The sequence below is a fragment of the Bicyclus anynana genome, chromosome 21 (assembly GCF_947172395.1).
Source record: "Bicyclus anynana chromosome 21, ilBicAnyn1.1, whole genome shotgun sequence".
Lineage (NCBI taxonomy): Eukaryota > Metazoa > Arthropoda > Insecta > Lepidoptera > Nymphalidae > Bicyclus > Bicyclus anynana.
The window spans coordinates 4362120-4388136 of NC_069103.1; the positions used below are offsets into that span (position 1 = coordinate 4362120).

Below are 26017 nucleotides of genomic sequence, written 5' to 3' on the forward strand. Positions count from 1 at the left end.
GAATGTTTGTTACTCACAGACTACTTTTTATTCCGATAAAATTCATAGTTCCCGCGGGATTTGTGAAAAACTGAATTCCACGGACGAAGTTGCGCGCTTGCGCTAGTACTCAATATTGGATACAAATGTTCAAGGACCTAGAATATTTTTCCAATTTACAGTACCATTCAATTTATTTATATATTTTATACTTTAAAAATCGAAACGTAAAAAAAATTAATGAACGGACTTAACTAATTTCTGCGTTAAATCTTCACAAATCACTCGGGAGTCATGGATTTCACCGAGATTCAAAGCTTCATATTGCTTAAAAGCCTCCTCTATCTTCCAGTGAAAGTCCCACTAAAATCAGTTCAGTTGGTCTAGTGAATAGCCCAGACAAATAGAAAGATAGATAGACAGAAAGCAAGACACGAATAACTTTACGCACTTGAGAAAACACAGTTAGTTTAAATATCACAGAGACGCTTCAGTTTTAATTCTAAGTATTGACCAAACAGGTCAACGGTATTGACTTTATTTTCCAAGTTTCATACTTAACAATTATTATGAACTAGCGTCCCCCCTACCTTGCATTTTTGGCATCAGTATCGATCACTAATCACCCCCTGATAGTTATTTTGAAAACATATTTCATGTACCTACAGAATTGACCTCTCTACAGATTCATTATAAGTATGGATGGATATGGATGGATGGATGGATATGCTGCCTAGACAATGGTCATGTGCTGGGTGATTTTGCGAAGCAAAGAATTTTTTTCAAATCTAGTGACATAAAACATTTATACATCATGAACTTCTGAAGAATAACGCCTGATTCTTTTCAAAAATTAAAATGTATCTGTTACCTAATCAGTTATATTTAACCACGTCCTTAACTCTGAATAAACTCACTTTAACTACACTATCCCAGAGCTTTAATAAAAAGTATTTTAGTAAAGGAGATATCTTCTGGACTTTGTAAAGTCTCTTAAGTTTCTGCTAGCAGTCTCAGAGCGAACTTATGTCTTGCATTACGAGTTATGACCCACCTTGGTGAGCGAACATTTCTCAGTACCTTGATGTAGGAAAATAATGGTTTGCAATCTTCACTTTAATTTCAAACAACAAAAAGTAGGTACTCGTATTTACTACTAGGCGACGCTTGCGACTTCGTCCGCGTGGAAATCATTGTAAACTTTCAAGCCCTTTACAAATTATTAATATTTTTGTAGACCAACCGTAATATTTCACTCTAATATTTTCCTAAACTAAAGGTTGCCTGGACGAGATCGTCTGGATCTGGATTTATTTATTTTTTATTCTATACGAGTTAGGTCTTGACTACAATGCATTCAAAGATGGAAGCGAAAGCCCTTTTTTGTCTCCTATATTTTATTTATTATTTGTTTGTCATGTTTGTTTCCTTGTTTTATGGTTTACAAAGCTATACTAATATTATAATGCTGAAGAGTTAGTTTGTTTGTTTAATTGAACGCGCTTATCTCAGAAACTACTGGTCTGATTTGAAAAATTCTTTCAGTGTTAGATAGCCCATTTATCGAGGAAGGCTATAGACTATATTTTATCTCCGTATTGCTTCAGGGACGGGAACCACGCGGGTGAAAACGCGGTGGAACGGCGTTAGTTAGTAAAGTGTATAAAAAGCTGTCAGGTAAAAATAACTTACGTAGATCTCTGGAGGGTCGTAGCTTCTCTTGCAGAAGCTTATATTTTATTTTGGCAGTTTCGTACTCACTGCAGATGTACCTGTGAAACATAAATTCATTATACGACCTGCGGTTTCTTACCGTGTTGTTACACATTGTTATGGCTTGACTAGAAAAATAAAAAACCGGCCAAGTGCGTGTCGAGCGCAGTGTAGGGCTCCCTATTTTAGTGGACTCAAAATGTGATTACTTTATAAGAAAACTAATGTCGAACAAAAGTTATGATTCACAACACTTGTCAGGACAACTAAATTAAAAAATCAAACTGTAACCAAAATAAGACCCTAGACTGGCAGAGAATGACCTGAAGTCACGTACTTGTGAACGATGTGAGTAGGGTTAAAGGCGCCTTTGACAGATATCTAACACTCCCCTTTTCCACTCAAGTCACTCTCCCCGCCTATCAACCAAGTAACCCATAAAGAATTACACAACAAGAGATGTGGACGGCTCGAACGCCACGAGCACACTGAAAACGTCCGTACCGCAAGTTGTTGCAATGCGACGATAACACGTAGATTATGTTAGCACTTAATCTCCTGTGTAATGCACCATAATACCGATACACTTTACTCTAACAAAAAATAGCTTAATATTGTACAAACGGATCCATCCCTAAATCGAAATACGTTGGTAGACTCACAACTTTCAAAGACCACTATTAAATAAACGAGCAAAAAAAACATCCCAACTTTACATGTAGCGGAGGTACTCTAAAAAACAATATTTTCGAGATTTTATTTTACGTCCTTGTTCATATTTTTAACCGACTTCAAAAAGGAGGAGGTTCTCAATTCGGTCGGTATTTTTTTTTTTTTTTTTTTTATGTATGTACACCGATTACTCAAAGACGCCTAGACCGATTTCAAAAATTCTTTTTTTGTTTGAAACGGTATAGTCCCCATTTGGTCCCATTGCCATCATGTTAAGATCTGATGATGGAATCCTGGAGAAATTGAGGGGAACTTTCGAAAATTATATGGGTGTCTAGTGTGTTCGTAAACTTTTCCATTTAGTACTTTTAAGCACTACAATTTCATGAAGGTTTAAAGTCGATCTGATGATGGAGCCATAAAACAGACGAGGGAACTCCTCGGCGATTTACAGCAGTTACCTTGTGTTTGGGCTTGATTAATTTGTATTAATGAGAACTTTCCACATATATAGGTTGTGACTGTCATTTAGGGGTTTGGTGATGAAGACCAAGGACAATTAAGGGAACTCCTTAACAGTTTACAGTAACTACCTTGTGTTTGGCATTGATTAATTCGTATTGCTGAGAACTTTCTACCTATATGAGTTGTGTCTGTTATTAGGGATCTGATGATGAAGTCCAAGGTCAATTAAGGGAACTCCTTACGGTTTACGGTAGCTACCTTGTGCTTGGGCTTGATTAATTTGTATTGCTGAGAATTTTGTAAGAGATGGGTTGTGACTGTCATTAGGGGTCTGATGTATTCGTTTGAGATGAAATTTTACACTAAAAATGGAAAAATAATAAAAATTTTAATAAAAAAAATACAACCGACTTCAAAACCTAAAAACGTACCCACTAAACTAAAAAGCGAAAAATAACTTGATAATATGTTCTACCTGCTGATCAGTATGGCTTGAATTAATACATCACCGGCTTAGCACCGCCTTCATACTGATCAGCATATTAAAATTTTTATTATTAATGTACATATTAATTCTAATTTGTAGCTTTCTAGTAGTAGTCTCTGCGCTAAACCGCGTACGGACGGACTATAAGGGTTCCTTGTGGACTACGGAACCCTAAAAACCCAGGCTATGGTGCCAAAACAAAGGAACTAATTTCATATATTATTAGCACAGTCAAGTAAAAGGTATTTGTGGCGTTTCGTATAAAGGTTTTTATATTCCAATGAGGTCAAAGGTTCAAATCATCGGTCAGGCCAAAAAAAAAATATGTTATTGGGATTTTTCCTTCAAGACTAATCTTAAAAGCAGCCCGGAATTAAGAAATTGGCCGTATTAGTATCCGTAAGGCTGTGGAACTCTCTTCCTCCTCATATCAGACGTGCAAAATCTTTACCGATATTCAAGGGGCTCATTGCTAAACATTACTTTCCACCTTAAATTTTGTATATATTTTTTTTTTTAAATAATTATCGTCATGGTTTGTTGTGTTTATGACATGTTTATATATATATTTTTACATGTTTATACATTTATATTTAATATTTATATATCTATATTTATATATATACTCATATACGTATGTATAAATATTGTAATTATACAATTTGTATTATATGGTATATGTATCGTATTGTATATTATATATGTTGATATTTCTTAGTATTTTGTTACATAAGTATTTAACTATTTTCTTTTTTATGCGTTATTTTCTTTTATATATTACTTCTGTACACCCTAGCCTATATCTTTATAATTTTTATTATTAGTTTCTTCGTTAGGTTGCCTGGAAGAGATCGCTTTTTAGCGATAAGGCCGCCTATTGTGCATTTTTCTTTCTTTCCATTATTTTTCTGTATCGTATGTTTCTGTGTGGTACAATAAAGTATATTTTCATTTCATTTTCATTTCATTTCACCCCTGTACTTCGGAGAGTAAGCCGTTGGTTCTACGGCCGATCTTTTAGCAGTTGTGTCGTCATGGAATCTTTGACACACCCTTTTCACACACTCTTAAGGTTTCAACACGACATTGTACGCTACGCTATTTTCGCTATTTACGATTCGTAGCTTGGCGGTACGTCTTTGTTGGTAGGGTGGTAACTAGCCATGGCCGAAACGTCCCACCAGACATACCAATTAAAAAAATCACAATCGGCCCAGCCGGGAATCGAACCCAGGACCTCTGTCTTGTAAATCCAACGCGCAAACCACTGCGCCACGGAGGCCGTCAAAGCTCTTTACGAAGGCCTCTGTATAGAGCCCTACTCGATGTGTACTGTTTGTAAACTGAAATTCCTATTCAGCTCACTGCTGAGCTCGAGTCTCCTCTCAGAATGTGAGGGGTTAGGCCAATAGTTTAACACACTGGCGCAATGCGGATTGGCAGATTTCACACACGCAGAGAATTGAGAAAATTCTCTGGTATGCTAGGTTTTCTCACGATGTTTTTCCTTCACCGTTTAGGACACGTGATATTTAATTCCTAAAATGCACACAACTGAAAAGTTGGAGATGCATGCCCCGGACCGGATTCAAATCCACACCCTTCGGAATCGGAAGCCGAGGTCATATCCACTGGGCTATACTTTGAAATTTCTTTTTATATATCTATACTAATATTATAAAGCTGATTCATTGAACGCGCTAATCTCAGGAAATACTGGTCCGATTTGAAAAGTTCTTTCAGTGTTAGATAGCCCATTTATCGAGGAAGGTATTATATTATCCCCATATTCTTACGGCAACGGAAACAACGCGGGTAAAACCGCGCGGCGTTAGCTAGTAAAGTATACGAGTAAACAATGTTCCAGGTAAATACGTACGTAAATGAAGAGATTGTTTTTGCTTAGGCTTCGTGTTTCATTAAAAAAATCGTCACTTTCCATAACAGTTTGCTTTTAAAACTCCGCCCGTACCACACCGTTGTTCCAACTTTGTCACATTCAAGAGTTTGCGCCAACTTCACGCATTTACAAACAGTTTTCCGTCGACAAGTTTTCATTTGCTTGGACTTTGCAAATATTACAGTTAGAACTTTGCTGACGGTACACTGCCTTTTACTTGACTGTGTAATGTAAGAGTTGTATGTCGAACTAGCGGACGCCCGCGACTTCAGTTTTTCACAAATCCCGCGGGAACCATGCGTTTTTCCGGGATGAAAAGTAGGTAATGTGTTAATCCAGAGTAAAATCTAATTCAATTCCAAATTTCAGCCAAATCGCTTTAGTGGCCACTGCGTAAAAGAGGAACAAACATACTTACACACTTTCACACTAACACACTTTCACACTTACACACAAAGTTTCGCCTTTATAATATTAGTGTGGTAGTTATAAAATGTGGCTGGTGGGAGGCTTCGGCCGTGGCTAGTTACCACCTTACCGACAAAAAAGTACCGCCAAGCGATTTAGCGTTCTGGTACGATGTTGTGTAGAAACCGAAAGGGGTGTGGATTTTCATCCTCATCATTTGAGTATTAGAAACTTTTTAAATTTTTCTTTAAGTGTAGGTGTTGTGGCAAGTTGTTATAAATTTTAGGAGCCATGTGTAAGATATTTTGTTAAATTGCGCCGATGAATGTTTTGATGTAATGAATTTTATTTGGTCTTCTTAGTTTCTTAGAAAATGTGGAGAGGCTTTCATTTGATTTGATGAATACATCAATTTCATATACATTATATATATACAGACAAGGACTAGTCATAATTAAAATTTTATTTACGTGTCGATTGAATTAAATCAACATTATGATAGATTTATGATTATTTTAGATATGAGATATTAATTCCACAAATAGCAAATTCCTACATTCGCATTCTGCCATATTTAGGTTACTCATTAACTATTACAAAACATTCGGAACTCGTGTGCTTGTAATTAGCAGTGGTTCTGATAAAAGAACGATATATACGGCGAAATGATTCGAGTATGTTATTTGGAATCCCTCGGGCTGTAATTGGGAAGCTCTCTGTACGACATTGCCGGGGAAAGTTAATAAAAAGCTCAAACCAGTACAAGCTAATATAACCTTTATTGCAATTACAGAGATGCGAAAAATACGTAAATGTAATTATGTTTTTGTTGGGGTAAATGTTCTCTAGGGTATGCAGCGATATATGAAACGAAGCCTTATTACGAAATGTTTTATTTTTAATGAGGGTACAATGCTTGTATCATTGTCGTGTCAATAAGCAGACCTCGACCGACATGTTATTGGGGGTAAAAGGAGGGTGAGATAAGGGTGTAACAAATGAATTAAATTCATATTTGTATATATTTTGAAAGATTTTTTGATTCTGATGATTTTATTTATATTAAGTAACTCATCATTATCATTATCCTACCAGCTTTTAAGGGCCCGGTATATAATCATAAGCCAGGCCTCCTTTTAAGAAAAATCTAGAACAAACTTTTGCAGTGTATGTGTATGCAAGCGATACGTCCCATTGAGATGCTCTACGAGTATGTACGTCAACCAGAGGCGTACAGATATATAAAGGTCTCATATAATTTCCTTTAAACTAGTACCCAGAAATGCTGCTTAGTGGCATAAAATTCATAGTGAGTAAACGACTTGCGGTACGGACGGCTGTAGTGTGCTCGTGGCGTTCGAGTCGTCCACATCTCTTGTTGTGTAATTCTTTATGGTTTACTTGAGATAGGCGGGGAGAGTGAGTGGAAAAGGGGAGTGTTTGTTAACAGTCAAATGATCCTTTAACCCTACACACAACGTTCACATGCGTGCGTGACTTCACTCAAGGTCATTCTCTGCCATTCTATGGTCTTATTTTGGTTACAGTTTGATTTGTTAATTAAGTTGTCCTGATAAATGTTGTGAATCATAACCTTTGTTTGACATTAGTTTTTTTATTTTTGTAATCACTTCTGAGTCTGCTAAAAGTAGGTACTCACGGTCGAGTTCAAATAGAACGAATAGCATATACTGCTAAAAACAACAAGAAATATACAATTTAGGTAACATAAACACCGTAGACGTATTTATAACCGTTATATTTGCAAAGTTGAAACAAACCAGCAATGGGTATGACGTAAAGAGTTGGTAGATGTGAAAAGTTGGTTGAAATATTTGACAGGCTCACAGAACAACAATGGGTACCTTTTGAACTGGGGCCATTTCGACGTTTACGTGTTCAGCGATGTAGAATTTATGTGCTAGCTTAATTGTTTTGAACATTTGAATTTTATATTTGCCTCATTGGTCTAGTGGTAAGCCTATGTGGTTCTAAATTATGGGATTCTAGGTTTCATTCCTGCATTATAAACTTGGCTCGCTGTAAACAATCTAATTGAATATAATATATATTACTATTTACTTGTATGACACAATGTGTTTTCATGCCATGGCCAAGGCAATCTATGTTATTTAAAATATAAAAAGATTTTTAATATATTATGGTCAACAAAAGATGTTAATAACTTAGCTAATTAAGTAAAGACTTAAGAAAGAAGGGAATAAAGTATTACATGGATATTACACTTGTTACGGTAGAAGAACTGAGTTGCGAGACTTGGTATGACGGCCTCCTTGACGGCCTCCGTGGCGCAGTGGTATGCGCGATGCACTTACAAAACGGAGGTCCAGGGTTCGACAGGGTTCGGGTTTGCCCTACCGGCAAAGACGGACCGCCAAGCGATTTAGCGTTCCGGTACGATGCCGTATAGAAACCGAAAGAGGTGTGGATTTTCATCCTCCTCCTAGCAAGTTAGCCCGCTTCCATCTTAGACTGCATCATCACTTACCATCAAGTGAGATTGTAGTCAAGGGCTAATTTGTACCAACCTAAGTCAGTGTGTGTGAGAACACGTTATACACGCCTTTGCTAGATATCTTTAATTTTAATGTCATTTGGATAAAATTATATATTGATACAGATAAACGTCGGGTAAATAAAAAAAAACAGCTTCCGCGCTGAGTGAAATAAGGAACTTCGTTCCAATAAAAAACAACCCCTTTTAAAAAGGTACAAAAAGCGTTAAAAATTACTCGTTACATAATGTTTTCCTTGAACATGTTACAAAACTGAGATGAAGAGGCTTAATGGAATGAAAATATGACGCCAATAAACCTTCATTTGATTTAAAAACATAAATTTTTTGCGTATTTATTCCTTAACTAGCGGACGCCCGCGACTTACGGTAGGTACGGGCTTATATAATTTGTCAATTCAAGTCAAGTCAAGTCAACATTCATTTATTTAAATAAGGCTCAGTTTTCAAAAACTTTCGAAACGTCAGGGAATAATATTATTAATGGTGATAATAGTAGAGGAGCCGAAGAGGCGATTTTTGCAGTTACTCGAACGCGGCAGTTGAACATTAGAGACTATAGCTTGCACGTTGTTGAGTACCTCAACCAAATATGAGCTCTTAATATTGTTACTACTTAATATGGGTACATTTAGGCAACCAAAAAAATAAAGAAACTTCAAAAATACTCATCTAGCACGTCAGATAAGGATAAAGTGGATTAGTTGATAAATAAGTAGCTAAAAGGTGTGCATTTCAAAAATCTTACGATTTGACCGTAACGTAAGTAATAACCGAGCACAAGCGCGGTTAATTTTTTACTAATTTTGAAGGAAATAATCTCAAAAATAATCGCTAATATTTTCTGATAATTCCAGTAAGCCAAAGGAATCAATATTGCCTCTAAAGTATGCAGTTTTTTTTCCCACCGCTAAAAGCGAAAAAATAATACACCTAAACATTTATATTTCATATCATCTAATCTACTAAATCTAATCGGTCCCCATGACGATTTAGTAACTGCAAATTTAGCATCTCTTGCTCCCCTACTATAATTTATTGGTTGAAAACTTAAAATTAAAGTTAAGAAGGCTCCAAATTCGCCTTGGTCCAAAAAGAGCCCACAACATACGCAGGATTTTTTTTATCTATCACATTTTACAAAATCTAGAACTAACACAATCGCATAGTGAACTTCAATACCAAGCTTTTTATCGTTTAAATAATCTTTAACACATTTATTTATATTTTGTATTTCACATATTTTGTGGAAATGTTATTTGGATTACTTAAAACTACTACTAAAAACATTAAATTTTTCTAACGCTCTTTCAGAAAGTGACAATTAGGAAAATAAAAGACTTGTCACGTACCTAATTGTATTTGTTATTCGTTGGAACAGCTCTAAACGACGTACCTATACAATGTAACACTTCACATTTTTCCTACTATATCCAAAGTTTGAAGAGATATGCTATAGTCATACATTTATTTACAATATGTACTTTTTATCTTTATTTATCCAGCGGTTACGGAAAAGATTGGGCAAGGGTTGGTCGTTAACTATGGGCCTCTTATGAAGAATGTGCCCCCCAATTGTTTGTTGGAGCTATGCTCGGAGTATCTCTGTAAGATCGAATCAAAAATGAGGAGATCCGCAAAAGAACCAAAGTCACCATCATAGCTCAACAGGTCGCGAAGCTAAAGTAGCAATGGGCAGGGCACATAGTTCGAAGAGCCGATAGACATTGGGGCCCTAAAAGGTGCTGGAATGGCGACAAAACGCAGTGTTGCTCGAGCCTTCCACCAGGTGGGCTGACGACATCAAGCGAGTCGCAGGGATTCGTTGGATGGATTTTACTAATGTTTTACTAATGTTATGTATGCATATTAAACGAATATTATTAATCTAAACAGTAATCATAGGAGATGAATGAATATGATGAACCTAATTTTCACACGAACAAAATAGCAGTGCGGCGAATAATTTATATATGTCAGGCAAGACAAAAGTATCTGTTAAAGAAACAATCGCTAGTTAAAAACGAAAATAGATATTTCTAAAGTTTATAGAAAGTTCTTGGAAAAGTTTAGCGCGTCGCTTCCCCAAAGTTACGCGTACGGTTAATGTCTACAAGGGGGCGTGAGATGGGAAATTAGAGTACAGTGAAGTGGGTCAAAGTCAGCCGGGGTCGACGCCCCGACATCTGGGGTAATTATCTAACTGAGGTCGCGTCTGTCATTACGTGATACTGTTCGTTGGATAACGTAACAGCTTACCTTGTGCATCGTGTTATGAAATGACAATTTCATTTTCTTTTGCTACGTAATATCGTCGTCGTTATCATGAACTGACTAAAAATGGCTATGTAGTTAGTCTGTACGTCGTAGAAGTTGGTGCGAGAGGATTACCAGCAAAATCTCTCTATAACTTGCTTAAAGACCTTGGCCTCTCTAGAAGTGCAGCTAATTCTATATTAGAACGAATATCCAAAGCTGCTCTTCTAAATTTGGATAGGTAGGGAGAACAACACGAGCAGAGAAGGGGAGTGTTGATCGATTGTCAAGGAATTCCTTAGTCCTACATCCAGTAGTCACAAGTCCTGGACTTTGCTTGATGTTTTTCTCTTGACCACCCGGCACCTGCACGGTGAATCCATGGAATGCTAAGATATTCGTCTCCCATATTCGGCTCACTGCTGATCTCGAGTCTTCTCTCTGAATGAGAGGGGTTAGGCCAATAGTCCACGACGCTGGCCCAATGCGGATTGGCAGACTTCACACACGCAGAGAATTAAGAAAATTCTCCGGTGTGCAGGTTTCCTCACGATGTTTTCCTTTACCGTTTGAGACACGTGATATTTGATTTCTTATAATGCACACAACTGAAAAGTTGGAGGTGCATGCCCCGGACCGGATTCAAACCCACACCCTCCGGAATCGGAGGCAGAGGTCATATCCACTGGGCTATCACGGCTCTCCCAACGTACCGTAACGTTACGTAAAATATTTATTTACACATTTGCTCGTAAGGTATGGTCGATTTCATCAATTTCAATATCGTAATGTATCTCATTACGCACATGTGCCGTAATGTAAAGTAAAATGCACATGTGCTATAATAAACATAAAACCTTTATCATCCGTCAAAGAGTTTTTATCTCAGAAAAGTGCTCACAAAGTTAATTTTTTGAATAAAATTAACTTTGTGAGATAAAATATAATAAAATAACATTTAATTCTTTAATTTTAATAATTTTGACAATAAATATCAACCATCTATCGGTAACAGAAACACAGACATATTAATTTACTTCATTATTAATACTGGCTGATTTAGTGTATTTGCCTGAAAAACGCACGCATTTCACTAACTATGATAAAATGACAAGCGTGTCAAACTGTCATCATATGGAAAACAAAGACGTAAATTAATTTTCAGAAAGTGTGTTCAAAGTGTGTCTCCTCGCAAATGTGTTATAAAACGTCGTATGACATACGTGCGCTTTGATAATTACAGCCTCTGCTTCCTTACTATATATTCTTTATATACTATTCCTTACTATATTTATTTATTTTATTTATTTATATCATAATGTACTCTTTTAATACCTCTGTTCAAATTGTATTAAATTTTAGAGTTCCGTACCCAAATGGGTAAAGGGGACCCTATTACAAAGTCTACGCTGTCCGTCCGTCCGTTCGTTCGTTTGTAACAAGGCTGGCTGTACCGTGATAGTTGGACAGTTTTTGAGTAGGCTACCACAAATATGATTTTATTTTGCCGTTTTTATAGATAATGGTACGGAACTCTTTGTGCGCGTGACTCGCACTTGGCTGGCTATTATAAGTCTTAGAGACTAATCTGAGGGGCCTGATGTGTATCCTAACCCGTGATGTGTATCCTGACCCGTGATCCGAAGGTATATAGAAGAAGAAGAAGAAGAAATATACTTTATTATACATTAAAACAAAAATAAACAACTTATAATAACACTTAGAAACTAATGTACAAATGGCGGTCTTATTGCTAAAGAGCGATCTCTTCCAGACAACCACTGTGGAAGAGAAAAAACGTAAGCATTCGGGTATACGCACACAAAAAATAAGACAAAGTTAAATAATATAAATATAAAAATAATTGGCAATAATACATAAAAATAATACATACATTTATATTCTACTTTTGTATTCTACTTTTTCTTGTGTTTCGGTTTTGCTTGTTTTCTTTTATTTTTGTGGTGTACAAATAAAGTGTATTAAATAAAAATTAAATAAATACATAAATACACACATACGTACATGAAAACCTGCAAAGCATAAAAACAAGACGGCATCTAAGAAAAATAAATAAACAAACTAATTCAAAAATAACTAATAAATAAAACATACACATACAAGCGTAATTTGGAGTAACTTATTAAAAGATCAGGGAGGAAAAAAGTGCATGTTCACCAGCCGTTTGAAAGAGGTTAGAGATTGGGCACGCCGAGTGTCTAAGAGCAATGAATACATACATACATAGTACATAGGCTAACCACTGAACCATAGCAGTCTAACAAAAAAGGGCAATGACCTCATAAATATCAGTATAAACCTAGCACCAACTTTTAAATTATAAACACACATTAAACAGTTCACACCACTTAACTTACTTTCAATTCAAAGAATAATTTAAACCCGTCTTAGTGCGAGTATGAAATGTCTAGGCAGTAGTTTTTAATTCTCAGAGTGGAAGTCTCAAGCCGGGTTTACTTACTCTTTCGCAGTATTACTAAGTTTCTTGCTCTGTAAATTTCTCAGTCCAACTCTTTGATCCTTCTTCAACTGTATGAAACCTGTGGAAGAGACATTGATATTTTAGAATTGTAAAAGAGACGTTTTAAATATTCATACTTTTATTTTACTTTAAATATTTTTTTTTACGTTCGTTTCGGTAAAAGACAGACATGTCAGTTTTAAGCTTAGATTACCCGAAAGAACCTCGTGAAAATTGATATATTTGATTATGAATGTAACCATACAACTAAGCCAAAATATGAGCAATAGAACTGTCTCGTTAATCCCGTAGCTCTGGATCACAAGGACCTGGGTTTGAGTTCTGGGACATTTTTAGTAATAAATATCTAGAGTACCTAGGGAATTTGGTGATATTAACATCTGCTGACCGTTAAAGAGTCAAACATTATCACCCTAACCCCAGCAACCCGCATAAGAGCAGCATGGTAGGTAAAAGCTCCATAAGCTCCAATAAGGAGCCTTTGACGACCTCCGTGGTGGAATTACAAGATTTAAGTCCTGGGTTCGATCCCCGGCTGGGCCGATTGAGGTTTTCTTAATGGGTCTAGGTCTGGTACTAGTTACCACCCTACCGGCAAAGACGTACTACCAACCGATTTAGCGTTCCGGTACGATGTCATGTAGAAACAGAAAGAATAAAGGAAAGAATGAAAACCCACACCGGGTTTTCATTCTTTTATTAACAAGTTAGCCCGCTTCCATCTTAGATTGCATCATCACTTACCGTCAGGTGAGATTGTAGGCAAGAGCTAACTTGTGGGACTAACTTGTAAAAACCAAGGAGGGTGATCTGACTTAATGGGCCGTTAAAATAATTAATGACAAATCAGTGAAATGATTATCTCACTCAATCCAAAAGCGCATAAAGCGCTGCACACAAATCAAACAGCATTGGACGTACAAAAAGTTATTTAGCGCACGAGCGATGGTTTATCGTTTGTCCATTCAGCCGGTCAACGTTGAACGAGATAGATCAGGTAGAGATATATATTTTTTTGTATTTACGATCTTGCCGTTCGGAATCTTAAAAGTACGGAGACCTGACTTAGTGGGCCGTTAAAATAGTTAATGACGAATCAGTGAAATGATTGTCTCGCACTAAATCCAAAAGCGCATAAAGCGCTGCAAACAAATCAAACAGCATTGGACGTACAAAAAGTTATTTAGCGCACGAGCCATGGTTTATCATTTGTCCATTCAGCCGGTCAGCGTTGAACGAGATAGATCAGATAAAGATATATATATTTTTTGTATTTTCGATCTTGCCGTTCGGAATCTTAAAAGTACGGAGACCTGACTTAGCGGGCCGATAAAATAGTTAATGACAAATCAGTGAAATTATTATTTCGCACTAAATCCAAAAGCGCATAAAGCGCTGCAAACAAATCAAACAGCATTGGACGTACAAAAAGTTATTTAGCGCACGAGCGATGGTTTATCGTTTGTCCATTCAGCCGGTCAGCATCAAACGAGTGCTGCACTTATTCGCGCCAGTGGAATCAATGGCCACTTCCATACAAGTCCCCATTTATATTTTGGGGCGTGCGCAATAAAATCAATACTGTGAACTTTGCAGGGTGCAGTGACCCAGTCACCAAAATAAGGCCATACGTGCCATCGTTTACGAAATAAAAGTTGGCCTTTTTTTTAAAGCTTAATTGTTGGAAATGAAATTTTAAACGTTGTTCGCATACTGATAACCTGCTGCTTTAATTAGAGCATATATTCATCATCATCATGGACGTCCACTGCTGGACATAGGTCTCTTGCTTGGACTTCCAAACACCACCTCACGCGGTCTTGAGACACATGCATCTAGCGGCTCCCTGTAACTATCTTGATACATAATCGGACGTAGTGCTGGTCGCCATCCGAACATCTTAAGACGTTCATATATTTTCTGTGTTAGAAGTGGGTACGAGAATAGTCCAGGGGACAGGAATCGAATCCACGACCTCTCCGTTGAGCTATTAAGGCTTCAGGTATTGAACTTAGTATAGTAAATAGCAATAGTTCAGTAGTTTTAGAGTGACTCCCAGTCAACCTATATTACCAACAGAGAGACAGACAAAAAATTAAAAAAAATATTTTTGCCGTCAGTTTCGATTAGACGGGTATAATGGCCTTCAACTAAAATTTTCAAAATATCTTCAATGTACTGTATATTTTGAACTGTTACAGTTTTATTATAAGTAGGTATAGAAGGTAAAGATGTGTAGATAGTAATGTGTAAATGATGTTATACATGAATATTGTACATTACTTTAAATTTAACTTAAAAAATATCATCATCATCAACCAATTTTAAGGGCCCATTACAGGCCCAGATGTCCATTAAGGAGAGGGGACATGAAGCTTAAGCCCACCACGCTTCTCCAATGCGTGGTGGGCTTTGATAATAAATGATATATTAATTAACGACCACTATCAGATGTTAATAATAGTGACCGAGACAGAGCGAAATTCAGTATCGCATTTAGTTCAACCATGATTCGAACTCACGACTTCGTAATCCGAAACCACAGAAGCTAACCACTGGACCAACGAGTCATATAATTAAAAATAATAGCTACTAGTTCAATAATAAATTAACATAAATAAACTTGAAAGTAAAACTTTCCATACAAATTTTAATCCCCTGTTTCCCCCCCCCCCCCCCATCTGATTTAATTTTCTCGACAAAAACTATATATAACACAAATCTCTATAAAAAACCCTGTCTTCATATTTTATAATAAATAATGGCTTTCAAAACACCGTCAACGTTCACGCATAATGTGCAAAATCCACAACACCAGAGATAGAAAGCGAAGCCACTTCAAAAAAAGAATAAAGAAAATCATTCCGAATGCGCATATTTCCGTGGAAACCGGCATCCCACGCGGGCTAGAGACAAAGGCCTGCAAAATTACAGTCTTGCTTTTAAATGCGGGAATGAATCGCAATGTCTCGTCCCCTCAAAGCTTTGCGAATCTGCTGTGGAATGTGACTTTGTCACTCTGTTCTTGAATACACGCCGGTTAGCGCGTATCTGCTTACGGAATCATGGTCCCCATTGTAAAAGTTAATTGTTAACAATTTCAGTTTATTGTTTTCTGGCTCGAGTGGTTAGGGGGAAATTATTGTTTGCACATTGGTTCTTATTTACATTCAAATATTTGAAGTTCTAACAATAGTATTTATTACAAGACTATCTATTTAACCGAATACCGTGGTAATGTCTTACAATCAAACCTTGAATAATTGTATACTAGCAAATTAGGGCATTGACATGTAATGATAGCTATTGTAGCGTGAGTTATTTTGCGGGAATGAGTCGCAATGTCTCGTCCCCTCAAAACTTTGCGAATCTGGCGTGGAATGTGACTTTGTCACTCTGTTCTTGAATACACGCCGGTTAGCGCGTATCTGCTTACGGAATCATGGCCCCCATTGTAAAAGTTAATTGTTAACAATTTCAGTTTATTGTTTTCTGGCTCGAGTAGTTAGGGGGAAATTATTGTTTGCACATTGGTTCTTACTTACATTCAAATATTTGAAGTTCTAACAATAGTATTTATTACAAGACTATCTATTTAACCGAATACCATGGTAATGTCTTACAATCAAACTTCGAATAATTGTATAATATCTATTTAGGGCATTGACATGTAATGAAAGCCATTGTAGCGTGAGTGATTTTGCGGAAATGAATCGCAATGTCTCGTCCCCTCAAAGCTTTGCGAATCTGCTGTGGAATGTGACTTTGTCACTTTGTTCTTGAATACACGCCGGTTAGCGCGTATCTGCTTACGGAATCATGGTCCCCATTGTTAAAGGTAATTGTTAACAATTACAGTTTATTGTTTTCTGGCTCGAGTGGTTATGGAGAAATTATAGTTTGGTTCTTATTTTCGTTCAAACATTTGAAATTCTAACAATATTATAATTTAACCAAATATTGAGGTAATGTTTTATAATCACCTTCAAAACAAACTTTAAATTATTGTAGGTTTTTTAAATAACATAATATCAGATTTCTTCAAAATCAAATAATTTCATAATAAAGAAACGAGTAGATTACATAGTAAAATAAGATGAGCAAATTATTACTACCCGACACCCTGCGGTTTCATCCGCATAGTTCCCGTGAGAATAGGGGGGTACAGTATAACTTATGGCACTTATAAATAACATAGTTATCTAGTGGTAAAATTATTTTCAAAATCAGTTCAGTAGATCCAGAGATTACCCCCTACAATACCACAAACTTTACCTCTTTATAATATACACTCCTCATTGTATCATTTGCGTCGGTGATAAAATTTAGCCAGTATTTATCATTGATAATGTAGAATTCTAATGGTGAAAGAATTTTTAAAATTAGTCCAGTAGTTTCAGCGCCTATCAAACAAACAATCAAATCCTTCCTCTTTATAATATTAAAGGATTAAGTAAGCGTTTAGTAAAACCTCAGGGTATTATTACGATAAAACATAAAAAAAAACAAGTCCAGGGCTAAGTTCTTGTATCCGAGGTGAAAACTTGAAATCGGGCGTCGCTGGAGCGTTATCAAAAGCTAGAAGTTGAACTCCCAACGCGGCACAATATTAGTTTTGCCTCTTAAAAAGGAATGCGAAGAACGGATGAAAATATTGGGAATATTCCATTGAAGCTGCGAGTTGGAGGAAAAGAAAAAAACAGTACTAGAACTACCTCCAAAGTAGTTTAACGTGATCGGAATGCCATTGTATTTTCACCCTAATCTTCGCGTAGTTCCACAGAGCGTAGTGGACAACCAGCCTGCAATAACTAGACACACCTCATTTTATAAAAGCATAAGATACTGTTACAAATGCTCTAAAATAGCATGCTAAAAACGTGCTATTAAGTATGCTCCATACGAGCATGCTTATTATCATCAGTTTACATTTGCTAGCAATAAGCATGCTATTTTTAAGTATGCTCCTGAATAAGCATGCTCAAAGCAAACATTCCAATTACACATGCTAATTTGTATCTATCGCTCTCTGTCTATAGTATCGTGTTATACAGGGAGAGATTAAGGTGAAGAGAATACAGAATAGCAATGCTGATTGACTGGCATACTCAATAAGCAAACCTGTTCTGACGCGCTAAAAGCACGCCTCCTTCCGTACAGCAAGTAGCATTCTCATAAATCGCACGACTGTTGATTCTTGAGCAAGTTCGAAATAAGCATGCTCATTATTAGCAATTTTGCGATACACATGCTAATAAGTAGCAACTGCTCAATAATAGCAGTTGCTACTTATGCTAATTTCGTGCTAATTTCGTGTTTGAAATGAGCATGTGTAACTAGACGAATGGTTTGGCAACTGGAGACTTAATTTATTATATAATTAATTATGAAATTATGACGTCCATGTTGCAAAATTGGCTACCATACTTATGGCTATAGCATTTCAGCTTTCATAAAATGAGGTAGGTCAGACTACCACAGACTCTTGTTCTATTAAAAAGGAATGCGACGAACGGATGAAAATATTGCGAATATTCCATTTAAGCTGCGAGTTGAAAAAGAACAGTACTAGAACTACCTCCAAAGCAGTCTAACGTGATCGGAATGCCATTGTATTTTCACCCTAATCTTCGCGTAGTTCCACGTAGAGAATACTCGGAAAGTCAATTTCGAAGTAAAACGCGCGTGAGATTCTCCCCAGACTGGCCGGTACGTGAGATTTTAAAAATTCAGCGCCTCCTTTTAACGTCGGGCGCCTTTTCATTTTGTTGCGCGCCGCCGCGAGACAAAACTAGCGGAGTTACACTCGTCCTCAAATACAAGCAAAGCGCAATATCTTTCCCCTTTGAAAACTGGGAAAACTCATAAGCAGGTGGAATGGGAATAGGGCGTTGTTTTTGTGCCGCGTGGGAAAAATTGCCGCCGACACAAATTAAACGTCTGTCGCGGAGTTCTTTGTGTAGTCGGGCACCCGCTGTTGTCACAGTTCAAATTTTTAAATAAAAACGACTTTCATATTTTGAAAAGCTCTCCAATTTGTGCTTTAGAAAAATATTTGCGAAATACCTAACTCTTATAAAAGTTTATTTACCTTTTTCAATCAAAAATGATTGGCGCACTGGCGCAGTGTTATGCGCGGTTGACTTACAAGACGGAGATCCTGGGTTAGATCACCGGGCTGATAGAGGTTTTCTTAATTGTTCTACGTATAGCTGGTGGGAGGATTCGGCCGTGTCTAGTTACAGGCAAAGACGTTACGCCAAATGATTATGAGTTTTTTTTTAATGAGAATTATTTTTATGAGTGATTTGGTGTGGATTTTCATCCTCCTGCTAAAACCTTAGCCCACTCCCATCGAAGATTTCATTATCACCAAACAAAAGGTGAGATTGTAGTCAAGGGCTAAATAAAGAATAAAAAAAAGAAAGTAATAACTAAGAAGATAATTAAGAAGCAAGATATTAAATGAATCACAAAACGAAACAAAAATAAACAAAAGAGAATAAATAACAACATTAAAAATGTACTCGTAGGTATGTATTCTGTTGTAGTGTGCACTAAACAAGATACTTAGTACAATTAATATAAAGAAACCAATTAAATAAATATAAGATACTTAGTACAAAGTATATTTACAAGATAATATTCCAATTAAAATGAGTTTTTAATATTGAGCTCGAATACATATTGGAATAATTCCAACGAAGGGATAACCAAATCGGCACGAATCTACTGATACAATAACCGAACCATATTTAAATTAAAAGAAAATATTAATTTTAATTTGCAGAGAAAATATTGGAACGACCGCCTTAATAAACGTATTCTTAATATAAAATATTAAAAAAAGGTAAAATTTGCGGTGTTGTAGGAGGTACTTAATCTCTGGATCTACCCTGTAGCCAAGTGGCAGGACGATTCTCTTTCTACAATCGCAAACGCTTCGAAAACTAGAATAATGTATGGGAATGATAGATCTTGATCAGCTGACCTGTCGATAGCAAATGTCATTCGCATATAGTTTTCCAGTTTTCGAAGCGTTTACGATTGTAGAAAGAGAATCGACGATCCACTAAACTACAGGGGCTGTAGATCCAGAGATAAAGTACCTCCTACAACACCGCAGATTTTACCTCTTTATAATATTTAATATTAAGAATACGTTTACTAAGGCGTTCCAATATTTTCTCTGCAAATGGGAGTTCATCAATTTATAAATCAATATTTTCTTTTAATTTATTTAAGTTCCTTTTGGTTGGTTTCTTGGATTAATCTTAATTTTATTTAGAGTTGTTTTAGTTTTTCATTAGTTTATTTTTTAACGTCAGTGTAGGTATTAGTGTAGCTTAGATTATAAGGTTATGTGGGCTGTGTTCGTGGCGACACCCGATCTGTAGTTCCAGATGAAAATAAGTGCTACATGACCAATTTTGTAGCATTATGCTGAGCTGTTAGGGTATTGTACTGAGTGTTTTGGAGATATTGTGTTATGTGGCATAATGTTGAAATAAATGCATCTTTCGTTCCTTTTTTTCTATTTTTAAAATGCTTTTACGAATAGAAAAATAATTTGTTACTTGTGAACACGTTATTTGTGTCATAGGCTATATTTAGATACGTAGCCCTGTAGATATGACCTCTGCCTCCGTTTCCGGAAGGTGGTGGGTTCGAATCCGGTCCGGGGCATGCACCTCCAACTGTTCAGTTGTGTGCATTTTAAGAAAATTAAATACCTATCACGTGTCTAAAACGGTGAAGGAAAACCTCGTGAGGAAACCTGCATACCAGAGCATTTTCTTAGTTCTCTGCGTGTGTGAAGTCAATGCCAATCCGCATTAAGCCAGCGTGATAGACTATATTGGCCTACCTCCTCTCAATCTGAGAGGATACTCGAGCTCAGCAGTGAGTCGAATATGGGTTGATACTATGTTTTATCCCCTTATTCTCACGAAAACGGGAACTACAGTAAGGAATAAAATAAACCGCGGACGCGTTTCAAGCTTCAATTCAAAACTTGAGCATCAAAACACCGTTCTATACAACACAGTTTGCCTTTCCGCGTCTCTTTTGTTACTGTAATCACCTAAGCATCATTTATCTCGCCTCTTGCGTTTTAACGAACCAAAAGCAGACACGTAGTATAATGAATGACGGTAGGACGTTCCTGTCTACTCGTCCTCTCTGAGACAAGCGGACAAGAACGAAAGACTGCAAACGCCAGACTTACTTCAATTTATGAAAACTGAACTAACATAGTATAAACTAACCAATTATAGAGTTTAAACTGTGGTGGCTTTGGATGGTAGCAGGTTACAAGGGTCAAGATCTCCGATTGTCCAAATATAAAACGTTATTTTTTTATATTTTCTACAGGATATAGGATATGAGGAACGTGATAGACGTAATGGCCCAGTGGATCTGACCTCTGCCTCCGATTCGAAGAGCGTAGGTTCGAATCCGGTCCGGGGCATGCACCTCCAACTTTTTAGTTATGTGCATTAAATAACGTGTCTCATTCGGTGAAGGTGGAGGAAACCTTAATTTCATAAAATACACATAACTGAAAAGTTGGAGATGCATGCCCCGGACCGGATCCGAACCCACACCCTCCGGAATCGGAGGCAGAGGTCATATCCACAGGGCTATCATGGGTAGGAGCTTAGCTGACAAACATTTAACCTTCATAAAATGAAGTATATCTGGCTAACACAGCTTCTTATTCCACAATGGAGACAAAGTGGGCCGAAACAGGGGCGCAACCGAGACGGGAGCGGTATTATATTCGCAAACAAGATGTTTTATGAACCCACATTAGAGGGCAATGAAACGAATTAGGCTCGTGATATGTCGTTCTGTTGTGGCCCAAGTAAATTGCTGCGTAGGTTTTTATATTGCCATTATACAGGAGCACGGCCTATTTAAGTAACGGAATGGACTATTTGTAAGGCCTGACGTAAAAATTTAGCCAGCTTTTAGAATATAAAAAAGCTTTTCAGAGCAATTTGTCTCCTACACTAATAAAAAGGAATATTTTGTAAAAATAAGGTTTTTCTATTAAGGATTTTTATTTAATTCTGTAAACAATCTGCCTCTAAGGTGTTAATGTTTATTTTACTAGATAGAGATTCAGGGTTTTAATCATAGATTTGGCCCAAATAAGTAATTCAGTATCTTTAGAGAAAATAGTTATATTTTTACTCACTGTTCTTATTAATTATCCTTCCTACGAGTTTAAGTTATTATCGTAATTATTACACTATTTGACGGTCTCCGCGACGCAGTAGCATGCGCGGTTTTTTACAAGATGGAGGTCCTGAGTTTGATCCCCAGCTGGGCTGATAATGGTTTTCTTAATTGGTGCAGGTGTGGCTGGTGGGAGATTTCGGTTGTGGCAATGACCGGCACCCTACCGGCAAAGGCGTACCACCAAGTAATTTAGCGTTCCGGTACGATGTCATGTAAACACCAAAAGTGGTTTAGATTTTCATAACACCTCCTAACAAGTTAGGTCGTTTCCATCTTAGGTTGCATCATCACTTATCAGCAAGTGAGATTGCAGTCAAGGGAAGTTAGCCCTAGTAAAGAATAAAAGAAATCTATTAAATAGTCTATAATGAGTAGATAAATTAGGACCATTTTACGTACTGTGTATCAAAGTAGGTACTACATATATGGATATTATACTGGTCATAGAGCCTATACTATAACCAAAGTATTAAAAAAGGGGCGTAACTCGATATAATATTTAAAAATCATATGGAAACCGTCGCAGTTGCTGACGACTCTGTTGTTTTTCTTTACTTCAACCCGCTCTCTCTCCGCAGGATCTATCATCATGGGTTGTTTAGAAGAAATTAGGTACTTTCAGCAATAAGGCCGTCTTTGCATGTCTACATTTTAGTTCTATTTATTTCTATTTTGTATATATTTTATCTTGTGTGCAATGAAGTGTTTCTTCTTCTTCTTCAAACGTGCTCTACGAAAATCTTTCCATACTTCGCAACTAAAACTAAAATAGGCTTTTTCCTCATTTACATGTTGGTACTGCTATCAACGGCAATATGTCAAGATCTCACTGTACATTCGTGCTGTGATATGCACAATACACATGCAGAAAATTTAACGCAATGTCGTCTTTATTGCGCACGTAATTGCGATCATGAGGAACGCATATCTCAACGGTTCCGTATATGAGGGCACGTTAAGCGTGGATGACATTTAATTGCTGTTTAGCTCAGCTGCTCGCTGTCACCGGAGATACATGACGATGGGAATGATTGCGTTTTAAATTTTTGAACAAACTCAATGCTCTTGGTATTTTTGGTACGTTGTTTTGTGTTAGAAGGGAGACAAGAGTGTCTACATGTTTAACTAAGAAGGGTGAATCTGCAATTTTTTAAAAATACATATGCACTAGTAATTATTTTTGACGGTTTGTTTGTTCAGATTTTTTGACAGGCAGTTCATTTTTTTTGGAACAATGTTAAGATTATGTTATGTTATGACGGCCGCCATGGCGCAGTGGTATGCGCGATGGATTTACAAGACAGAGATCCCGGGTTCGATCCGGGCTGGACCGATGGAGGTTCTTAATTGGTCCAGGTCTGGTTAGTTACCACCCTACCGGCAAAGACGTACCATTACGCGAATGAGCGTTCCGTTAATATGTCGTGTAGTAACCGAAAGGTGTGTAGATTTTCATCCTACTCCTAACAAGTTAGTCCGTATTAAATTGCATCATCACTTACCATCAGGAGAGATTGAAGTCAAGTGCTAACTTTCAAAGAATAAATAAAATCAAATATCAATCAAATCTCCTCGCAGAATGAGAGGGGTTAGGCCAATAGTCCACCACATTGGCCCAATGCGGATTGGCAGACTTCACACACGCAGAGAATTAAGAAAATTCTCTGGTATGCAGGTTTCTTCACAATGTTTTTCTTTCACAGTTCACACAACTGAAACAAACAAACGGGTTTAAACCCACAACCTCCGGAATCAAAGGCAGAGGTCATACCCACTGGGCTATCACGGTCGGCCATGCAGTAAGCCATTTAATACTGATAATGAGACCCCCCACCAGGTGGACTGACACCATCAAGTTGCAGGGATTCGCTAGATGCAGGTTCAGTGATCGTAATGATTGGAAGTCCCTACAAAAGACCTGCAAAGTCTAAAATATAGTTCTTAAAAAGTTGCTTTTTATATGGAATCCTCTTCAAATACACTTTTTTTAATCCTTTTTCGTTTGTTTAAAACTTACAGCACTTTACCGACACAATTTAAATACCTTTCGTTAAAGAGAAAATATTTTTAGTTCTCACTAACTACTACAGCTCTGTAAATGTATTTTTAATGAGACATAAAACGCTCGCCATTCGCAAAGTCCGCCTGATGAAGTCAAAAAGAAAGTCAACTGCTAAAGACCCAGTAGTTTTAAACAAAAAAAAAATATTGTATAAAAGTTAATAACCACTACCAACTGGTTACAAAGTCGTGATAGCCCAGTGGGTATGATCTCTGCCTCCAATTCCAGAGGGTGTGGGTTCGAATCCGGTCCGGGGCATGCACCTTCAACTTTGCAAACCTGCACACCGGAGAATTTTCTTAATTCTCTGCTTGTGTGAAGTCTGCCTATCCGCATTGGGCCAGCGTGGTGGACTAATGGCCTAACCCCTGTCATTGTGAGTGGAGACTCGAGCTCAGCAGTGAACCGAATATGGGTTGATAATGTTAATGATGAATGAGGATTTACAAATATTCAAATCTTGTAGTACATATTCTTTTTGTAGGACTAGTTAACAACGAAAAAGAAACTCCACACGTGAATAATGTATTCGCTTCATGTTTATATGTAGGTGTTTTGAACTTCGATACTTTGTTGCTCGTACCACGCTCATTAGGTGTGGCGACTGCGGCTTTTGCGTTCCACCACTTCGTTACTTGGCTACGTTTCCCGACCGAGTACTGCAAACTATTAGCTCTCTTGTCTAATAGTTTGTATGTACATATATAGTAGCTTTTGTTGACTATTTCGAATGTTTCCAATTGGATGTTTTTTAGATAAATAAAATCTGTCAACTAGTGTTTAAGTTTGAATTTTGAATGCCAGTATATGGCTTTGTACAATGGACTTAGCCAATGTAACTTTACAATTTGCAAATAAATAAACTAAATTGAATGAAATGAACTCAATAAAAAAAAATTAAAGATTTTTTTTTTAATATGAATTAACTGTATATGTACCTACTTGGACTGACGACATCAAGCGCGTCGCAGTTATTCGCTTGATGCAGGTGGCTCAGTATCGTGATGTTTGGAAGTCCTTACAAAAGACCTATGTCCTGCAGTGGACGTCCATCGGCTGATATGATAATGACGATGTACCTACCCATTTTTGAATTTTATTGTACACGCAAAGATTATTTTTAATGATTTAATTATGAGACTGGATTCAAAATAAACGGGAAAGAAACATCAAACAGAGCGAAACGAGTATTGGGGAGTAGATGGCAACACGTTTCGCTTTCAATTAAATTACGCGCAAATTGAATCGATACGGTTCGTAACACCCCGCCAAGTGTTTGACAAATACTTGCGGCCCGCGCCCGTGTCTATACTAGCTGTGACCTATGGTTTCTCTTGCGTACACCCATTTTCTGTGTGACACATTATTATGAACCTATATTTAAACGACATATTACAGGCCAAACTTCCGTCTAAGATCCGTGTTAGAAACGATCCCTCTGTTTATTGGATGAAAAGTGTTTTATATCAAATTTAATACTTTAAAAAAATTATTGAGAGTAGGTTGCCTAAAAATTTCCTGGCTAAACTATTTTTTATCATTAATGATATCATTATTGACAGTATCATATTTTTCATATATTAAACAGATGGGTGAAACTCGTTTCTATTTGGGATCTTATACTTTAAGGAAATTTGGAGCTTAGCCCAACCACGCCACTTCAATGCAGGTTGACGGGTTAAGGGTCATTTTCACCCTTATAAACTAGAACGACGGATTAATGTTATGTTATGCGGGTGCTGGTCGAAAAAGACTGCGCGGGTGTGATATCGTGCTTGCGGAAAAGTGAC

General features: G+C 37.0%; 1 protein-coding gene across 2 annotated transcripts in view; it reads right to left on the reverse strand.

Moving 5' to 3' along the window:
* LOC112044324 (cell adhesion molecule Dscam2-like) overlaps positions 1-26017 on the reverse strand; it is a 152503-nt gene that overhangs the window by 61524 nt on the left and 64962 nt on the right. For both annotated transcript variants that reach the window (XM_052888110.1, XM_052888109.1), the window contains exons 5-6: positions 12899-12977; positions 1672-1751 (exon numbers count right to left, since the gene is read on the reverse strand). In XM_052888110.1, the coding sequence (XP_052744070.1) occupies positions 1672-1751; positions 12899-12977 (159 nt within the window). The remainder of the gene's footprint in view (positions 1-1671; positions 1752-12898; positions 12978-26017) is intronic.